General features: G+C 41.1%; 1 protein-coding gene and 3 long non-coding RNA genes across 15 annotated transcripts in view; 1 reads left to right on the forward strand and 3 right to left on the reverse strand.

Moving 5' to 3' along the window:
* LOC140582834 (uncharacterized) overlaps nt 1-17,575 on the reverse strand; it is a 137,630-nt gene that overhangs the window by 85,344 nt on the left and 34,711 nt on the right. The gene's annotated exons all lie outside the window — the stretch shown is intronic.
* Nucleotides 639-6,518, reverse strand: LOC140582827 (pantothenate kinase 3-like). Its single transcript, XM_072707231.1, has 9 exons — nt 6,243-6,518; nt 5,138-5,227; nt 4,549-4,901; nt 4,172-4,416; nt 3,914-4,090; nt 3,480-3,603; nt 1,922-2,047; nt 1,385-1,514; nt 639-1,304 (listed from the first exon to the last, which is right to left on the reverse strand). Exons 1-8 carry the CDS (start codon nt 6,364-6,366, stop codon nt 1,464-1,466), a joined length of 1,290 nt encoding a protein of 429 aa, XP_072563332.1. The 5' UTR covers nt 6,367-6,518; the 3' UTR covers nt 639-1,304; nt 1,385-1,463.
* LOC140582831 (uncharacterized) lies at nt 5,945-14,369 on the forward strand. 11 transcript variants are annotated; one of them, XR_011985611.1, is made up of 8 exons: nt 5,945-6,083; nt 8,144-8,606; nt 8,764-8,937; nt 9,307-9,414; nt 9,736-10,156; nt 10,398-11,163; nt 12,185-12,330; nt 13,740-14,369. It is a non-coding gene; the product is annotated as an uncharacterized lncRNA (long non-coding RNA). The 11 variants fall into 11 exon arrangements; XR_011985615.1 differs by having other exon boundaries at nt 5,960-6,083; nt 8,414-8,606; XR_011985610.1 differs by having other exon boundaries at nt 5,970-6,083; nt 8,122-8,606.
* On the reverse strand, nt 15,433-15,828 carry LOC140582835 (uncharacterized). The gene is made up of 2 exons (XR_011985624.1): nt 15,685-15,828; nt 15,433-15,604 (listed from the first exon to the last, which is right to left on the reverse strand). It is a non-coding gene; the product is annotated as an uncharacterized lncRNA (long non-coding RNA).

Consider the following 17,575-nt stretch of genomic DNA (forward strand, 5'->3'; position numbering starts at 1 on the left):
TCCAGAGACCGGCAAACCCTGACGTTTTGCAAAGTCAAACAACATCCTTTCTTGTTGTTCCACATATAAATAATGTGACATTTGGTGGCAAAGCATCATGCTACAGGGCCCCTATATTATGGAATGGTTTACCGGCCTATGTTTGGGATACTGAATCAGGCTCAGTCTTCACATCTGAACTGGATACCTATTACTTCAACTTAGCCTATCCACAACTTAACATATTACACACTGAAACTATGGCTGCTGGTACTGCCATACATGCCATTTTTATCCACTATGCTTGTCAACACCTCGGCACCACTCCAGTCCCAATCTGCATGACCCTGTTGGCTCTCCAGCAGTTTTGACTTTCAGTTTAGGCCTTGCTTGATTTTAAAATAGTATTTCATGTAGTTTCCATGTAACAGGACGATCATGGTACTGATTTAAACAGAAATTTTCATTACATTTATTCACAACACAGTGCAATTATTTCCATGCTGTAATTTCTATAATAGAAAAAAAACATAGATTCAGAAACAAATAATTCAAATTACTACTATGTGTAAATGCATGTGCTTTTAGCTTTTTGCACACCATGGAATTTACTATTGACACTAAACATTTAGAAAAGTGGTAAAACACACTCTCATAAATATTTTTAAAGGTTTTTATTATGAAATAACTTCTTGGGTCTGTTTCTCTTTTTCTCCATTACCTACGTTCCTCCTTGGATTGCCACCTTATCATGGGGGAGGGGTTTGCGTGCCTCAGTGACCCTGGGGGCTATGTTGTCGGGGGCAATAGCCCCTGGTAGGGTCTCCCAAGGCAAAAAGGACCCAGGGGAGGGGCCAGACAAAGAGCAATCCAAAAAAACCCTTATGACAAAGAATTCTATCAAGGTCTCGTTTCCCTTGCCCAGACTAGGGTCACCGGGGCCCCACCCTGGAGCCCGGCATGGGGGAGGGGCCCGTTTGCCAGCGCCTGGTAGCCGGGCGTGGAAGGAGTTTGGTGAGGTCACACCGGCGGGGATGAGGATTAGCACCTCTAAGTCCGAGACCACGTCACGCCACGTCGAAAGGAGCCAGTTGAGGTGGTTTGGACATCTGGTGCGGATGCCTCCTGGGCGGCTACCCGGAGAGGTTTTCCGTGCATGTCCTACAGGCCCCGGGGCAGACCCAGGACATGCTGGAGGAATTATATCTCTCGGTTGGCCTGGGAACGCCTTAGAGGGAGAGGGAGGTCTGGGTATCTCTCCTGAAGCTGCTACCCCCGTGACCCGAACTCCGGATAAGCGGAAGTTAATGGATGGATGGATGGACCTACGTTAGAAAGAAAAACTTAGAAGACAAAAATAAAAACAGAATACACAGTAACTGAATTAGACACTAGAATACACTACCTGGCCACATGGCAAAGATGGAGTTGCAGAGGTACAGGAGGGCGGTAGAATATCACTCTGGTCATTTATACTTCTGGGCTTAGGAGGATTTTAACAGCTCCAGAAGTGACCCAACAGCTCCAAAGTAGCCCTGTAAAAAAACCATTATACACATTATAAACAGTATACATTCATTATGTGGTGCTCCAAGCAAATAACTGCTTAATGAGGAAAAAAAACATGAACAACGAAATGAAAAACTGTGCATCAACAAAATGGCTGATTCTTTAGCAGCATATACAAAAAGTTCATAAGCTAGCGGCCATTAACATTCATTAGCTATTACCAAAGGTGGAAATTTCAGATCCAGAAAGTATAAATCCAGACCATGATTTTGTTTCAACCAACCAGCTGAGTACTCTGTGACATTGACTCTTCATACACAATTGGTTGGTTGAAACAAAATCCAGGTCTGAATTTTTACTTTCTGGACCTGAAATTTCCACCTCTGGCTACTACAAAACATTAAGGGAGGCTTGAGGTTAAAATGACTCATACCTCATGCTGAAGAAACAGTGCTTTCAATCGTCCAGCAGACCAGTACTCCATAGAGTAGGCCAGCAGCTTCATGGACAGCATGTTACCCCTCAGGAAGTTGCCCACGAACACCACTCTCTCGATGTTCTTCAGAGAATAAAGAAAGCAGCTAGCAAGCAGTTTTAAACAAATTCCCCCTTTTAAAACAAAAATATACTTCTTGCCCCAGTGGTCACTGAACAGCATGAAGGAAAGGCCTTTACTACTAATGGAATTTGGGTTTTGCATCATGGGAGACATTACAGAGAAACTGCCTTATGAGACTTGCTAGACACAAAAACACAGTAAGAAATTTTTAATATCTTAACAAAACAGAGAGCAGGGCTGTTTAGTAGAGATAAGCCAGAAGTCTTTGTTCTGGAGGTATGGTTTTGCTCTACATAGTGGGAAATTTCTTTAGTAATGCGGTTCATCCCACTCTGTATCACGTATGTGAATCATATGTGAACAGAGTACACAGGCACGGTGTGTGTAATAGGGTGCGGTGAAAAAAATCAAAATTTCCAATAGTGCGGAAAAGTTGTGACTGGACCTCGTTATGAAACGTGCCAAATAACTTTGAAATAGGTTAATATTTTCAGGTTCCGCAACGCGATTGAAGTTTTCACCTGTCACATCAATGGGCAGTATACATTATCCATTATCTATACTCATCGATGTTGTGCTTGTGCACCTTCACAACATGATAATCGCTACAAAATACCAGTTTGTGGGTATTAGGGTGGGGTGAAAAAAATCAAAATTTCCAATAGTGCAGAAAAGTTGTCACTGGACCTCGTTATTAAACGTGCAAAATTTCTTTGAAATTTTGAAGGTTAATATTTTCAGGTGATAATCACTACAAAATACCAACGTTCAGGTAACGCAGATTTTTACTGGGTATCAGCCATACACATACATAACGTCGCTCTGCGGCTCTACGTCATTACGATTAATCACCTGTCATGCACAGATCCATGCTACGTATCATCCATATCATAACACAATGTAAAATTGTTCCTCAGTGCCACCAAATTGAAAAGTATTAAGCATGACAGTCAAAATGGTTAGATACACTATATTACCAAAAATATTGGGACACCCGAATTCAATGATTTGGAGTGGCGTCCCAATATTTTTGGTAAGACCCAGATGGATAAAGCGGTATAAATAATGGATGGATGGTATAGATAATGGATAGTGTATATTGCCAGTATGTCAGTGTAAGCATGCTCCACATTTCTGAATGAGTCGTTCCCCACTTATTCATTGTCACTGACTGATTGTTAGGTTCTTGTATTAAATTGTAACAATTTACATTGCGTTATATGGATGATACATAGCGTGGATCTGCGCATTGATGTGACAGGTGAAAACTTCGATCGCGTTGCAGAGCCTGAAAATATTAACCTATTTCAAAGATATTTCGCACGTTTAATAACGAGGTCCAGTGACAACTTTTCCGCACTATAGGAAATTGCTATTGGAAATTTTGATTTTTTCACCCCACCCTAGTGTGTAAGCTGTGACAAAGGCTTACCTCATTCAAGGCACACATCCTGCTGATGGAGCCGATGTTATTCGTGACGGTAACTAATGCTGCCCTGGCCAGGTCTTCTTTGGACACTGAATCGCGCTGCTCTTTATAAATCATGTTTCCAAAACTGAAACAGAGAGTACACAGCAATAAATAAACCCTATTTTTTTCTTCTCTGACATGTCTTGGTTAATCCTGCAGCATCAGGTATCATGCAGGTTATTGCTAATACCTCTAGGTTTAAATATGACTGAGGGTTACTGAACGACAGCTGCTTTTCAGATTACTCAGCACCCAGCACCTCCAGGCATCCTTCCTTGCTCTTGTGACTTCTTACAGTATTACATTGCTTGAGCACAATTTTAAGCCTTGTATCAGGGCCGGGGTTGCAGGTCATTCTAGGCTGACTTACACTATATTATATGACCACATCCTACCTGGAGGCCACAATCCAGCCTGGGAGACCAAACCTCTCATAGTCGCCCCCATATATGTCCCGCACAAGTTTGTCTACTTGTGTACTGTCCCCACGTGAGGCCATCTCCAGTGCTTCCTCAAACGTGGAGCAACCCGTCAGCAGACAGCACAGCCCAAGGAAAGTCCCTCCACCGAGACTGAAAGCCAGACATTAATCAAACTGTTATATCAATGTTAGCTTTAGAAGATATAAAAATTATCATCAGAGCCTAGCTCACCTTGTTCCAGAGACACGTTTGAAATTATCTCTGGAATGGACTGCGAGAATGCTGACCCCAGACCCGATGTTGACAAGAAGGAATGGGTAAGGGTTCTCCAGTGGGTAAGGTTTGAGGAAGCACTGCTCTGGATGAGTTGGATTTTCCAAGTAGAAACACTCGGAGGGTCCACTGGAGTTCATGTACAGGGCCCCACGGATGACACAATCCAACTCATCCAGTTTCACGAGCTGTAGACCAGCAATCTGAAGGGGTTACGGGGAAAACAAAACTGATAATAGGATTTGTGATTTCCTCTGGAAATTTCCCCTTTTCAAAGACAAAGTGAATCGCATTACATTGTAAAAATCTGAGTCAGAAACATCAGCTGAACTCACCGTTTGGAAATCAGCCTCAAACTTGTAGGCCCCACCACCCGTGGCACAGAGTGTTTTATGGAGCCTGGAGAACTGCTTGTCACGGGTCATTCGCAGAAAGGCAGGGAGGTCTTGGGTGGGGAAACGAATGAAATGCAGGTTCCCCATTCGGCCACACAGCTCCAGACCCTTCATTTCCAGGTGGACATCCCGGATGCCGGTAGAGCCATAAGCCACATTAGAGGTCAAACAGGAGCGGATGTTTTTAAGGTTTTCAGTTTCTTCCTGTTCCTCCTCTGTTGTTATGTCCTTTGGTTCGAAGTAGACTAGTTTCGCAAGGGTCCCACCAATGTCCATTCCGAACCAGGGAAAGGCTTTAGCAAGAAAAAAAGGGAAGTAATTACTTTCCTGTTTGATATTCATAAATCTGAAGATCAACAATTACTACCAGAATAACTAAAGACGATCAAAGAATTTATCCATCCATCCATTGGATAGCTTACTTATGTACTTATTGGTCCGGACCAGCATCTCTTACATTACATAAAAATGGGAAACCTGGGAAATAACATGAGAAAGGCCTTTGGATGGGAGTGGTGGGGACACTTACGTGGCTTGTTCAACCTTGGCGGCTCCGCTGTGTGTCCGGCAGGGCTGGGCGATGTGCAGGGTTTGGTCAGCTCCTCTGGTTCCCTGGGCACTGCCATTGTTAAGTGTAAGTGATATGTTACTAAACATATATTTAATCAAAACAAATTATTATTGTTTTAAGTGTTGATCTGTGGACATATTATTTATTACTCTTTCAAGGGTATAGGGCATACGTGTGTAAAAATGTGGTTTTTTTTAATCTACTGCGAAATGTATATACAGTAGTACCTCAGTTCTCGAACTCACTAAAACTCGAATTTCTTGAAAGTCGAACAAACCAGTTTGACCTAGAACTTGATCTGAATATCAGAAGTCGAACCGTGAACGTGAATATAAATTGTACATGCCAGGAAATGAGTCATACTACAATGCAATTCTTACTTGAATGCCTTCTTCACAGACTGGACGATTAACCAAATAAAGCAGCGCAACATTACAGTAACAAACAATAAATAAACCACTAACTTACGTGTATTATTAGAGCATTTATGTAATTTATTTAAACTTTATTTTACCAGGTAAATTAACTGAAAACCAGTTCACACAGCTTTACGTGATATTCGGGAGAAATAGCAGATTACGCATTGGAACTGCCTGAGATACAAACGTCATGCGTGTAACTAAACTCTTCAGCCAATAAGGGCAAAGGTGTGTCGTCACGGAGGCGGTTCCAGTTTGTGCAGCCGGATGAGAGGTCGCAATGCATCTAACCGTAATGCATTGCGTCAGGATCAGAATGCGTTGCTTAAGCCAGCGCTGTAAGCCAGTCGAACGCACCCAATGACCGGACTGGGGAAACAAACTGAAAAGCAAACTTAACACAGAGGACTAATGACAACAATCAGAAACAGCTGATCACATGGGGATCCCACACGAGGTTAACGAGGGGGCGTGGCACACGGAAGGTACGTGCGGACGATCGGGGCATTTCCATTATTTCTTATGGGAAAAATTCGATCAGAACTCGAACTTTTTAGGATTCGATCCGGAGTCCTGAACGGATTAAGTTCGAGAACCGAGGTACCACTGTATATTACACACATAGACTATAAGTATCAAGGTACCTTCCTGTAGCTCCACCCTTTTACTGAGTCGCCGTACAAGGTACGCTGTACCGGCTGCCGCAAGCACCACTCCGGTTGCGCAGAGCAAATGGCGCGGCTGGAAATAGCGAAATAAACTGGCCATCGCTATCACTTGCTGCTTCCTCCAGGAACTACTAAAAGGAAATGAGAATCGTCTGCCCGGGTTCTAGAACATATGTTATGTTAACAACCTCACTGCAACGTAGACGGGGAAAATACGTCATCGGGGGCGGAGCTTATGGAAGGCCGTCATGGCCGAAGCGTCCTTTCGTCTAGAAGCAGATCGTTTCACGCCTGCACACTGGCAATGTTAGGCAATGCACGCGAATGCGAACATAAAAAGACGGCAATAATTCACACGTTAATATTTCAGCCCGTCGACCTTACATTTTTACCTCCACAGACAACCATATAAAGCTCCGCGTACTGGCGGCATTTTGCAACGGGTCTTGATGTCAACAAAGTGATCCTTCAGGATAAAAGCACAATCTTCCGTGGTAGTTTAGAAGTTCTTTCATACCTTCCCACAATGAAGATAATTGACTGAGAACTGTGTGTTCACCTGGGCAGACTGCAGTTTGATGTGCTTAGTGAAGCTGCACTTATATCGTACCCTATATAACGTGCGTCGGGAGTGGATCTTTTATTTTATAGTGACCTATTCCACATTAATTTCCCTAAACTGACTGACTACCACCAATACATTGTACAGTGTATCCACCCATGATTTCCTTATATTGCTTACCCAGTGTTTAAGAATAAAGTGCAAATATACTCGTGCACAATATTTGTTCTTTGGCGCCTTAGCATTCAACATTTTCTGAGCGATCATAAAGTTAACATGGACTTGGTTACAAAACAAATATTAATCCCTTTTCGAGCATAGGTTAACATACTGTGGTTTAAACGTGTTACACTCAAAGTTGGCATGATAGTTCCAGGTCGTAACTATTAAATTATCGTCGTAAAAGTTACCGTGCATTTAGCGTAATTACAGGATACGTCCACCATTTTCATCCGGTTTAGATTTCAGTAATAAAAACCAGTACATAAAGACATAACCTTACTTCTGGAACCATGACCTCTAAAGCAAATGAGCTTTGACCTGTCCAGTTTATATATATATATATATACACACACACACACACACACACTCTGGTACCTCAGACCTCGAATTTAATCCCTTCAGTACCCCGGATCGAATCCTAAAAAGTTCGAATTGTGATCGAATTTTCCCCGTTAGAAATAATGGAAAACCAATTAATTGATAAAATAAATGCCTTTTGTAAGGCAGTGACTTCCAGAATATTCAGTTTGTTTTCCTCTTTTTGGATGGTTGAAGACACAGTTTGTCAAAGGAAATATAATGGCTATAAAATAAAAGCCATCACTGCATACCTCAGGTGAAATATCTTTTACCAGACATGATGCGTGATATATTCAAAGATGACACAGCTGTCCAAGTTGAAGTACCTCAGGTGACATTCTTGTTTCCTTAACATCTATCTCAGCCAACTGTTAAAAAGCTACAACTTAGTAGGTTTTTGCAATATTACCAAAATACAACAAAAAAAAACTGTTTAAACATACCGTGCATACCAACACCCCACAATTGAAGTCATCTGTGTGCTTCCACATCTGAGGACAGGAAAATGTCCAGCCATCTAAGGAGTTGTGCTAGCGAAAAATGTGTCTAAAAAACACAAATCACAACTTACTCATGATTTCTGACCATACACATTATCATATGAAATATATATCTCTGTAAACACACAAGATATTACACCTGAGCATTTCCATCACTTCATCATCTATTGTGTTGTGTTGCTCATTTGTTACTTCACCTGTGTCCCATTAGTGGTTCGGCTCTTTGATCCCAGAACCAGTGCAAAAGATGCAATGCTGAAACAAAGCCTCCAAATCCTACACTGAAATTGATTTTTCAAGATTCAAGATTCAAAGAACTTTATTAATCCCAAAGGGAAGTGCAATCTCCATCTCCGCTTTTCAGAGGGGAGAAACTGCTTTTTGGAGTACCACTGCAAGTAAATACTGAGCACTGTTTCTTCGGTTTTCATTTAGTTTTATCTTTGGATAATATGTACATTCTATTTCCTAATCAATCATCAATCATTTCTCAAACTTTGAAGGTTTCCCTAAGAAATCCACCTCAGGAAGCAGTGGGAGGTAGCCCTTAGGCGTGAAGGTTTTAGCGCCAATGATGCATCCAGGCTCTGCCATGAGCACTTTAGACAGGAGGATTTTGACAGGACAGGTCAGACTGTGAGAATCAGAGATGGAGCTCTTCCCTCTGTGTTCAGGTTTCCAACTCATCTCCAAAGGGTAGGTGTGTAGTTAGGCTATAAGCAGGCGCGGAGGCAGGGGGTGGCCGGGGGGGGCCGTGGCCACCCCCCGCCGAACCCCGGCCACCCTATTGGCCCCCCCTGGTCTGACCACAGCCATCCATGCGCGACGCGGAACCTTTTTTGTACTGCCACAGCAATGCCGGACACTTTTGTGTGCGCACATCCTGGTACCACCAGTGGAGTGGAGTTCTTTTACTGTCATTGAGTGGAGCGGATATATTTCTATGAGTGGAGTGGAGTGGAGCGGAGAGGAGTCCAATACCACTGGCGGGAATTTGAAAATGCGACGGAACAACAAATAATTACAGGTAATCTTGTTTAAACACTATTAATCTAATACAAAAGAAAAGATAGTAAAAACTTTTTTATAACTAAAATAAAACAACTAATGGTTATAATAAGACAACTGTTTCCTGTATGTTCTTTCTTAAGGAGGTGTATGGTTTACAGTAGGTGACCTAAATATAGTTCTAATTTATGCCACCCCCAAAATGATCACATAATCATCCTGGCCACCCCACAGAAAATTTCCTGGCTCCGCCACTGGCTATAAGGATTAGATAGTCAGTGAAAAGTTATTTTTTTTTAAAGGAATCAGTCATGTATTCCATAGCATTAGGCTGTGACATATCTAACTCTGTTAATGTTTTTAAGCATTTTATTTTCTTTCAAATTAGCCCATGGCAACCAGGACCACACTGACTTCAGTGAGGGCACAGGAGAACCTGTCAGTAGACTGTTCTTTGCCTGTCCAAGAGACTGAAGCTCTGCCTGATCCTAGTGTTGTGAGTACTAAGGTCCTTTTCAAACCTCTTTTGACACAAAACCCTACCCCCTGTCATGCTTTTCAGATAAACTAATGCATACACATGCATACACATTGAAACATGCTGCTGTTAAATCAGATACACGCACGCATGCAGTGCTCACAGTGGAATTGCGGGGTGACGTGATTACAAATACAGACCAGCAGACAGCACGTTATACTAACTATGAATTGACTGATGTGATATAAACTTGACTCCTTGTGTCTACTAGGACCATTCCTACGTGCTGCCTACATCTCTTGAAAATCTAAGGACTAGACTCAATGAAATCTTTTCTAGGGTGGAGAGCATGGAAAGAGAAAAGAGAAACGCTAAGGATCGAGAACGGAGAGCAAAGAACAGAGTATGTGGTCTTCTGCAAAATTTGAGGGAGAAGAACCTCATTAATGAAGGGCTGAAAGAGAGGCTGGATTTATACTCAGGTAGAATAGAAATAAAATACAAATATGGAGAAAGTGGTATGTACTTAAGGGTAAAATTCCAAAAGCCATCCTAATTATTATTTCAAAGGGAGTTTCTAATTTGTGTGTGCTAACTGAATTTTAGCTCTTCCAGTGCATCTCCTGTCCAAACAGAGCCATGAGTATACAAAAGATCAGAAAGAGTTTGCCCTCAGTCTCCACCTACATGGTCCCAAAGCCTACAATTATCTCAGAGAGTCTCTCCATCTTAATTTCCCACATCCACATACATTGCAAAGGTATTCATCCATTTGATGTATTCTTTCTAAGCTTTTATTTTTATCCCTTAATCATGACATGTAAAAGGTGGTGTAGTTAATCAATACCATAAATAAATAATGATGCATAATAAATTTTAAGTGAATCCTCATCATGTGATCAAATTGTTGCTTATGGTTATCACCCACAGTGATTATTAATTGGTCGAAAAAATCCTGAATTGGGCATTTGGATTAAACTGGATTTTTTCATTATACCAAGTTCTTTTAGATGCCAACCCTGGACTCAACATGATGAAGATCCGGCTAAATATAGACACGTGAGTCTTCTATTGGATGCCATGACCATCAAAAAACATGTGCAATATGATCCACATACCTAGGAAATGTCTGGCTTTGTGGATATGGGGGATGGAGTGAATGAAACGGATGTGGCCACACAGGCTCTTGTTTTTATGGTGGTTGGCCTATAAGGCCATTGGAAGGCTCCAACTGCATACTACCTGATCAACTCCCTGTTGCCAGAGACACAGAAGGTGCTACTTGTTCATGCATTGGAGGAACTGCATGAGCATGGGATGACAGTGGCGTCTGTTACAATGGATGGACATGCCTCCAATGTCAGCATGTGTAATCAGCTTGGATGCCGGCTGAAGGTCAACCCTGGTGAACCGTTAAAAACTTTTTTTGCACATCCAGTGACTGGTGCAAAGGTGTTTGTGACGATGGATCCTTGCCACATCTTGAACTTGGCACGAAATATGTTGCAGGCCTACAGCCCAATAAGCAGCACCACTAGCCAGATCAACTGGACATACATAGTTAATCTGAATGATGTCCAAGCAAAAGAAGGGCTGCATGCTGCCAACACAATCACAGACAAGCATGTGAATTTTGATTCACAGAAAATGAAGGTGTCCGTGGCTGCACAAACACTGAGTCGCTCTGTGACAGTAGCTCAGCGCACATTGAGGGACCTCGGCTATTCACAGTTTCAACACTGTGAAGCAACAGCCGAATTCATTAAGGTAATGTTACATGCAAAGTTTAATAATAAATACATGGAAACATGTTATTTATGCTAATGATTCAGATTCCTCCTGTTATAATACATATATTTGCTTTTAGATGATTGACAGGCTGTTTGACATCATGAACAGTTGCAATCCCCATGCCAAAGGTTTCAAAACTCCACTGAGCTGTTTGAATTGGGCAGAGAGAGTAGAGTTTTTGTTGTGAGGCAGGAACTACTTGATGAGTTTGGTGATGAAAGATGGCACACCCCTTCATTGATCAAAGAGGTTTTAGGAAATAGTGAAGCTTTTCTTTTCATGAGGAGTTCATAAGTTCATGACATCAAGTTCATATGATGTTATTTCAAGGCTGGGAGAAATGGATTTTTTTTTTTTGACCAAAATATTCAAAGAATATTGTAGAGATGGCTATTGATGCTTTCATTTATGTTCATACAGTACCAGTCAAAAGTTTAGGCATGCAACTCGTGTTTATTTTTTATTTTTTTTTATTTAACTTTAACTATAACAAAGTATGTTTTAAAACAGCCAACAATTGCTCAACACATATGGGAACTCTTTCAGGACTACTGGAAGGAATTCCTTTTCTTTAGATTTGTGTACACTTATTTTGTTTACTTCATAACCCCATCTGTGTTATGTTGTAGTTTTAGTCATAAAAAGAGCTCCATAAAGCATAATTGTCTAAACTTTTGACTCGTATTACATTATTAATCCTACTCTGTTTTCTTTTCCTGCATGCTGCATCATTAGTTCATATGATGCTCTGTTCTCTGCTTCTAATGTTGTTGCAGTCTGCTGTTTTTTTGTTTTGTTTTGTTTGTTTTTCCAGTTCTTGGAGGTGTCATAATGGCAGTGTGGCATCATCACACCTACAGTATGCCTTATGTATGGCGGTGTTCATATTTTCAACCTTGGCCATATCTGTTTTATTTTTTCAAGTTGTCTTATATCACGCTCTCTTGAAGTATCTTGGTTTACAGTAATAATATTGACAAAACATTTTGTTTTGAAGGTACCTATCTGTTGTGGGGTTCATCATCAACATTGACACCCTGATGATGATGATTCCAGAACTGCTTCAGTGTCAGCGATACATCTGCACCTATCGTTTCAGTCAAGACCACTTAGAGCTCCTATTTAATTCAATCAGGGCATCGGGTAGGTATTTTAGAATTTAGGTTTATTTATTTAACCACACACCATTTTGTGTGTATGTATGTATGTATATCTGTCTGTTTCCATAAAGGTTTCCATAAGACTATTTGTTTGCCATGGTACCTAGTTGTGGCCAGTCACAGCTATCCTGTGTTACCATGGTAATTGCATTGTCTTTATAATATCCTCAGACTGACAGCTATGATCAACTTTGTGGGGACAAACAGACATGCATGTAAATCTATCACTTTGTACAATTTATGAAGCCAAATTGTTACTAGCAGTGCAGTTTTTTTTCTTTCTCAAGAAATTCATCTGAAAAAGAGTAAAGATCTGTAAAAGTGGTGCATGTGTGTTTTCGGGGGCTGGAATAACAACCCTTCAGCTAGTCGGTTCCGGGCCATTTTCCGTTGTCTCATGGTTCGATGTGGTGCCTCTCCAAGCACATCTGGAAACGTGGCAGCACAGGATGAGACTGTCTCCCTGTCTGCTGTTGAGGTGTTTTCTACACCAGCAGCAGCAGCAGCAGAAGATCTCCTTTTGCAAACATCCTTGCAAATGTGTGTGACCATAGCTACTTACCAACACGCTTAGGTGGCATCGTGGAAAATGCCCTTGTTTACATCTCAGGGTTTGTCGTTCGACAGATCTTGAGAAAGCTGTCCTGTGATGTGTGCCGTGCTAGTTTGGTAACAGATGCTGTACCGGCATCATATGATCAAAGCTACCACTTGCTCACATTAAAAAACAATGGAGGTTTGATGACTCCTTCTGAGGGTACAGTCAAGGTGGTCAAAGTAGCTGAGCGTGTTATCCGACAGTCGACATTAGGGCAAGCTGTCAGTGTATTTTTGATCAGTTTGTTCGGGCTGAGATTGGTTCAGATGATGTGTTTTTTCTCAAGAAGCACATTCAGGAAACACAGTTTGAAATTGACAACCATCATTTTATGCTCATGTCTTTAGTTGTGTCTGTCTTCCACAAACTAAGGCTGCACCATATTCCAGTGGAAGTCTTACTATTTTGACTTTCAGACAATGGTCAAGTTTTTGTCTGAATAATTGCCATTATTAGTGTATAAACGGATATAAGTAATTGTAGTTAAACGATTCACCAAAATCTGTTGTATGTAAACAATGCTGTTTTTCATCAGAAAACCCGGTTTCCACGTCCACCTGTATTAGTTTAAATGGCACTTCTGCCACTCGCAATATGACGGACGCACTGACGTATCGTGTAGACTGGGCTGTGACTGCCCGATCTGCGATCCTGGCCCGATCTGCGGACGCATGTGTGGAAGTAAAACTGGACATTAGTAGGCCTGTGAGGGGAGGCATATTGGGTCTGTTATGTCTTAGGCCTTAAACAAGAAAAGATTGTTTTGAATACTGTATGACCTTACTTTGTGATAGCTGCCTGCAGTTGGTTCCACAGACCCTGAAGAGAGATCGGACCTTGGAGAGGCAGACAGTGGAGCAAAGAGGGGGAGAAACCACCTGCAGGAAGAGACTCGAAGCCGCCCCAACTGGTGCACAAAGAATTATAGCTTAATAAAGTAGTTGCAGTAGACAATATATATTATGTTACGCAATTGGAAATGTATAAGTAATCATGTTAATCATACTAATGTTAATCATACTAATCATATGTTAACCATGTATTTGCAGTGATTCAGGGACAATACATCAATGTGTTAATTATTAATCAATGGAACACCCAAACATTAACAGTGATTCAATGTCATTTAATTAATATCTATATACATATCTCAAGTAGAGTCTAGAAGCCGAAATTGCGTAAAATGGGTGAACTTTACCTTGCTACCAAGGTGAACCAATGGAGCAGCAGAATTGTGTTTGTTATACGTTTCAGCTGAGTTTGTTGGTGTTTTGTGACCAATCAGGACCTAGCAGTCCTGGGAGTTATGGTTTATCAACTGGTTGCTCTGTGTGCTGGGTGTGACTTGGTAAAGAGTGCCAGAGTGTGATGGGAGCGCTTTGCTGAAATCACTGGAATAAAAGAGATTCTCTTTACTCACCAAACTAAGAGGTCCAGACTTTTATTCTAAGTGCCTCTCTGTTATCAGAGAGGTTGATTTATTTAATTTTTCTACCACACATGTGCACACTGGTGCCCGATCTGCGAAGGCATGCGCACACTGGTTTTCCATGTATGTCACTACTTGATCTGTATACTGACTGCCTGGCCGATAGGCGAGCACATACGCAATGCACTGATGACTGCGAACGCTGCGCAATGCACTGACTATCGTGAAATGTCTACCTGATTATGTTTTGACATTACAAAACAACATTACATATTTGACAGATCATCATACAGTAATTGGTAATCATTGCTTTACTCACAACTATGTGCAGGCAATAATGCATTTGTAGAAAAATGGAATGCAGTAGAATGTCTTATTCTAAGGAAGTGTATGCTACAATTTCTGCTCAGAAATATTGAATACCACTAATAACAGTTAGTTGTTGGAATACATATAAGTAAATGAATCAGATAAATATTCACCTAAAATAACTGCAATATTCCTAATAAACAGACTGAAAAGTGGATGTTGATCCTTTTGTGTCTTCAATATTTAAATACTGTTCATAGTGTTTTGTATGCTGTGTATATTTAACTAACAATACATTTCCCATATATTTTGTCTTACACCAAGTGTCCATGCTTAAAAGACTCACTACGTCCGGACTGCTTCTTAGAATCTTGGGTCCTCTCACATTTTCTTTGCTGTATTTAATCTGTGGGGAACTGTGGCCCTCCCTAAATGTGCTTATTATGTTTTGAGAAGTTATCAAGATCTTCATAGTGTAAGCAAAACAAAATTATCACAGTGTCAACCTGAAATGGTGCATTGTACAGTATGTAGCTCAGATCTATATAAGGAATGAAACAATGACAGAAGAAATACTAGAAATGCAAATCTAAGCAATACAAGAACATAATAAAATATTAGGTCAGTGTGCAGATAGCATTAGCAGTGGTAAGTTCAAGATCAATTTGTCTTCCGGTTGTGTGCAACTCATTTATTGTGGAAAGTGAAGAATAAGTGAAGAGCAAAAACACTATGAGGGTAGTCAGTACTTGCTTTATATATAAATTATTTATTGCAAATTGTGTAAAGTAAAAATTCTCTTTTGAGAAAAGAAAAAAAACACTTAGATAAGTGAAAAGCAATAATAAAAATGTACAGTCCTACAGCAGACCGTCCTTTTTCATTTGACAGGTTATTCTCTGGTCAAAGTCTTCAATCTCACTAGAACAGACAAAAAAGTACACAGTTAACAATGTTACATGCACCATTTGACCTTGCAGGTGTTTTCCTGCAACTCTTACCTTCTGCTGTGCTGAAGACCAGCAAGGAACAAGTTCTCTGCTTTCTGTGTGGACACACCTGTCAGCTGAGCTAGAGCACAGACGATGGACTAAACTAAACAAACAAAAGTACATTATGAAACACTGTTGTACTAAAATCATGTAAGGTTGACATTGTATTTCAATAAAAGAACTAATAAGCCATTAAAAGCAAATATAGTACAAGATACGTTTGGTTATTTTTTATTACTTGTAATAAAGCGTTTTTAGAAGCGAACCTAAGTGTGCCTGTTTGTTCATTCAAGAGCCCTATATCCCCTTCACATCGCCTTAACATATTGACAATCTATAAATCAAAGAGCTAGCAGGATATTTTTTGTTCATAAACATTCACCTTCTCTTTTTAAGTGCAGTGCATGTCGAGGTTGATTCATTGAACCTCCACAACAAAGATATAAGCCTATGCATAATTTATTTTTGTCTTCATTTTGAGACTTGTTTGCAATAATGCAAATGTCTATACTGAATTGTTATGCTGTGTGTATATATATATATATATATATAAGGAAACCCTGTATTTGCAGTTCGTTTTGGAAACACTGGTAGCTTTTACTTAAAATTAAACATTTAGCCCACAGCGTGTTTGTGTGTGTGTGTGTGTGTGTGTGTGTGTCCCGACAAAAAAGCATGAGAAGGCTTCCCTTGTTCAGTTTCAGTGTCACCAGTTCCCTTTGACGCCACATCTGGCACAGGAGCCAGACAGGAGGCATGCCACTTCTTACCATCTTCCAAAAGGTAAGTATAAGAGCCAACCTTCTCTTTCACCTCCACAGGAGGAGTGAACTTTGGGTGTGCTTTCATCACATGCATTGGTTTTTTAATCCGCACTCTATCCCCTTTTTTGAAAGAAGTAGGACGAACATGACGTGAGTGATCAAAGCGCAATTTCATGTCTTCCTGCCGTGCCAGTACACGCTTCCGAAGTTGTGAAGGATCAAGAACAGCAGATGGAGGAGCCAGAACATCCAAACTAGTACGCATCTTCCGGCCGTGGCAGTGGGATCATGTGGAACGTCAGGTGCATTATGCAACGTTGTCCCTGTTTTTATATATATATATACAAATGACCCACTCTGGACATGGCCAAACAGTACACAAAAGATAAAAATGCAGCTAAGGGAAAATATAAATGTATATAAATCATACAAACCGAGATCGATATATATATATATATATATATACACAAATTACCCACTACTGACATGGACTTTTTTATGGATATAACTGTTTTGTATATGTTTTTAATTGATTAGTGTGTTTTTGTTGTGATTTTGATAAATTAAATGGTCGCTCATTCGAATGTCTGCCCTATCAACTTTCGATGGTACTATAAGTGCCTACCATGGTGACCACGGGTAACGGGGAATCAGGGTTCGATTCCGGAGAGGGAGCCTGAGAAACGGCTACCACATCCAAGGAAGGCAGCAGGCGCGCAAATTACCCACTCCTGACACGGGGAGGTAGTGACGAAAAATAACCATACAGGACTCTTTCGAGGCCCTGTAATGAGAATGAGTACACTTTAAATCCTTTAACGAGGATCCATTGGAGGGCAAGTCTGGTGCCAGCAGCCGCGGTAATTCCAGCTCCAATAGCGTATATTAAAGTTGCTGCAGTTAAAAAGCTCGTAGTTGGATCTCGGGATCGGGCTGGTGGTCCGCCGCGAGGCGAGCTACCGCCTGTCCCGGCCCCTGCCGGTCGGCGCCCCCTCGATGCTCTTAACTGAGTGTCCCGCGGGGTCCGAAGCGTTTACTTTGAGAAAATCAGAGTGTTCAAAGCAGGCCCGGTCGCCTGAATGCTGCAGCTAGGAATAATGGAATAGGACTCCGGTTCTATTTCGTGGGTTTCCTGA

This window comes from Paramormyrops kingsleyae, chromosome 25 (assembly GCF_048594095.1).
Source record: "Paramormyrops kingsleyae isolate MSU_618 chromosome 25, PKINGS_0.4, whole genome shotgun sequence".
Lineage (NCBI taxonomy): Eukaryota > Metazoa > Chordata > Actinopteri > Osteoglossiformes > Mormyridae > Paramormyrops > Paramormyrops kingsleyae.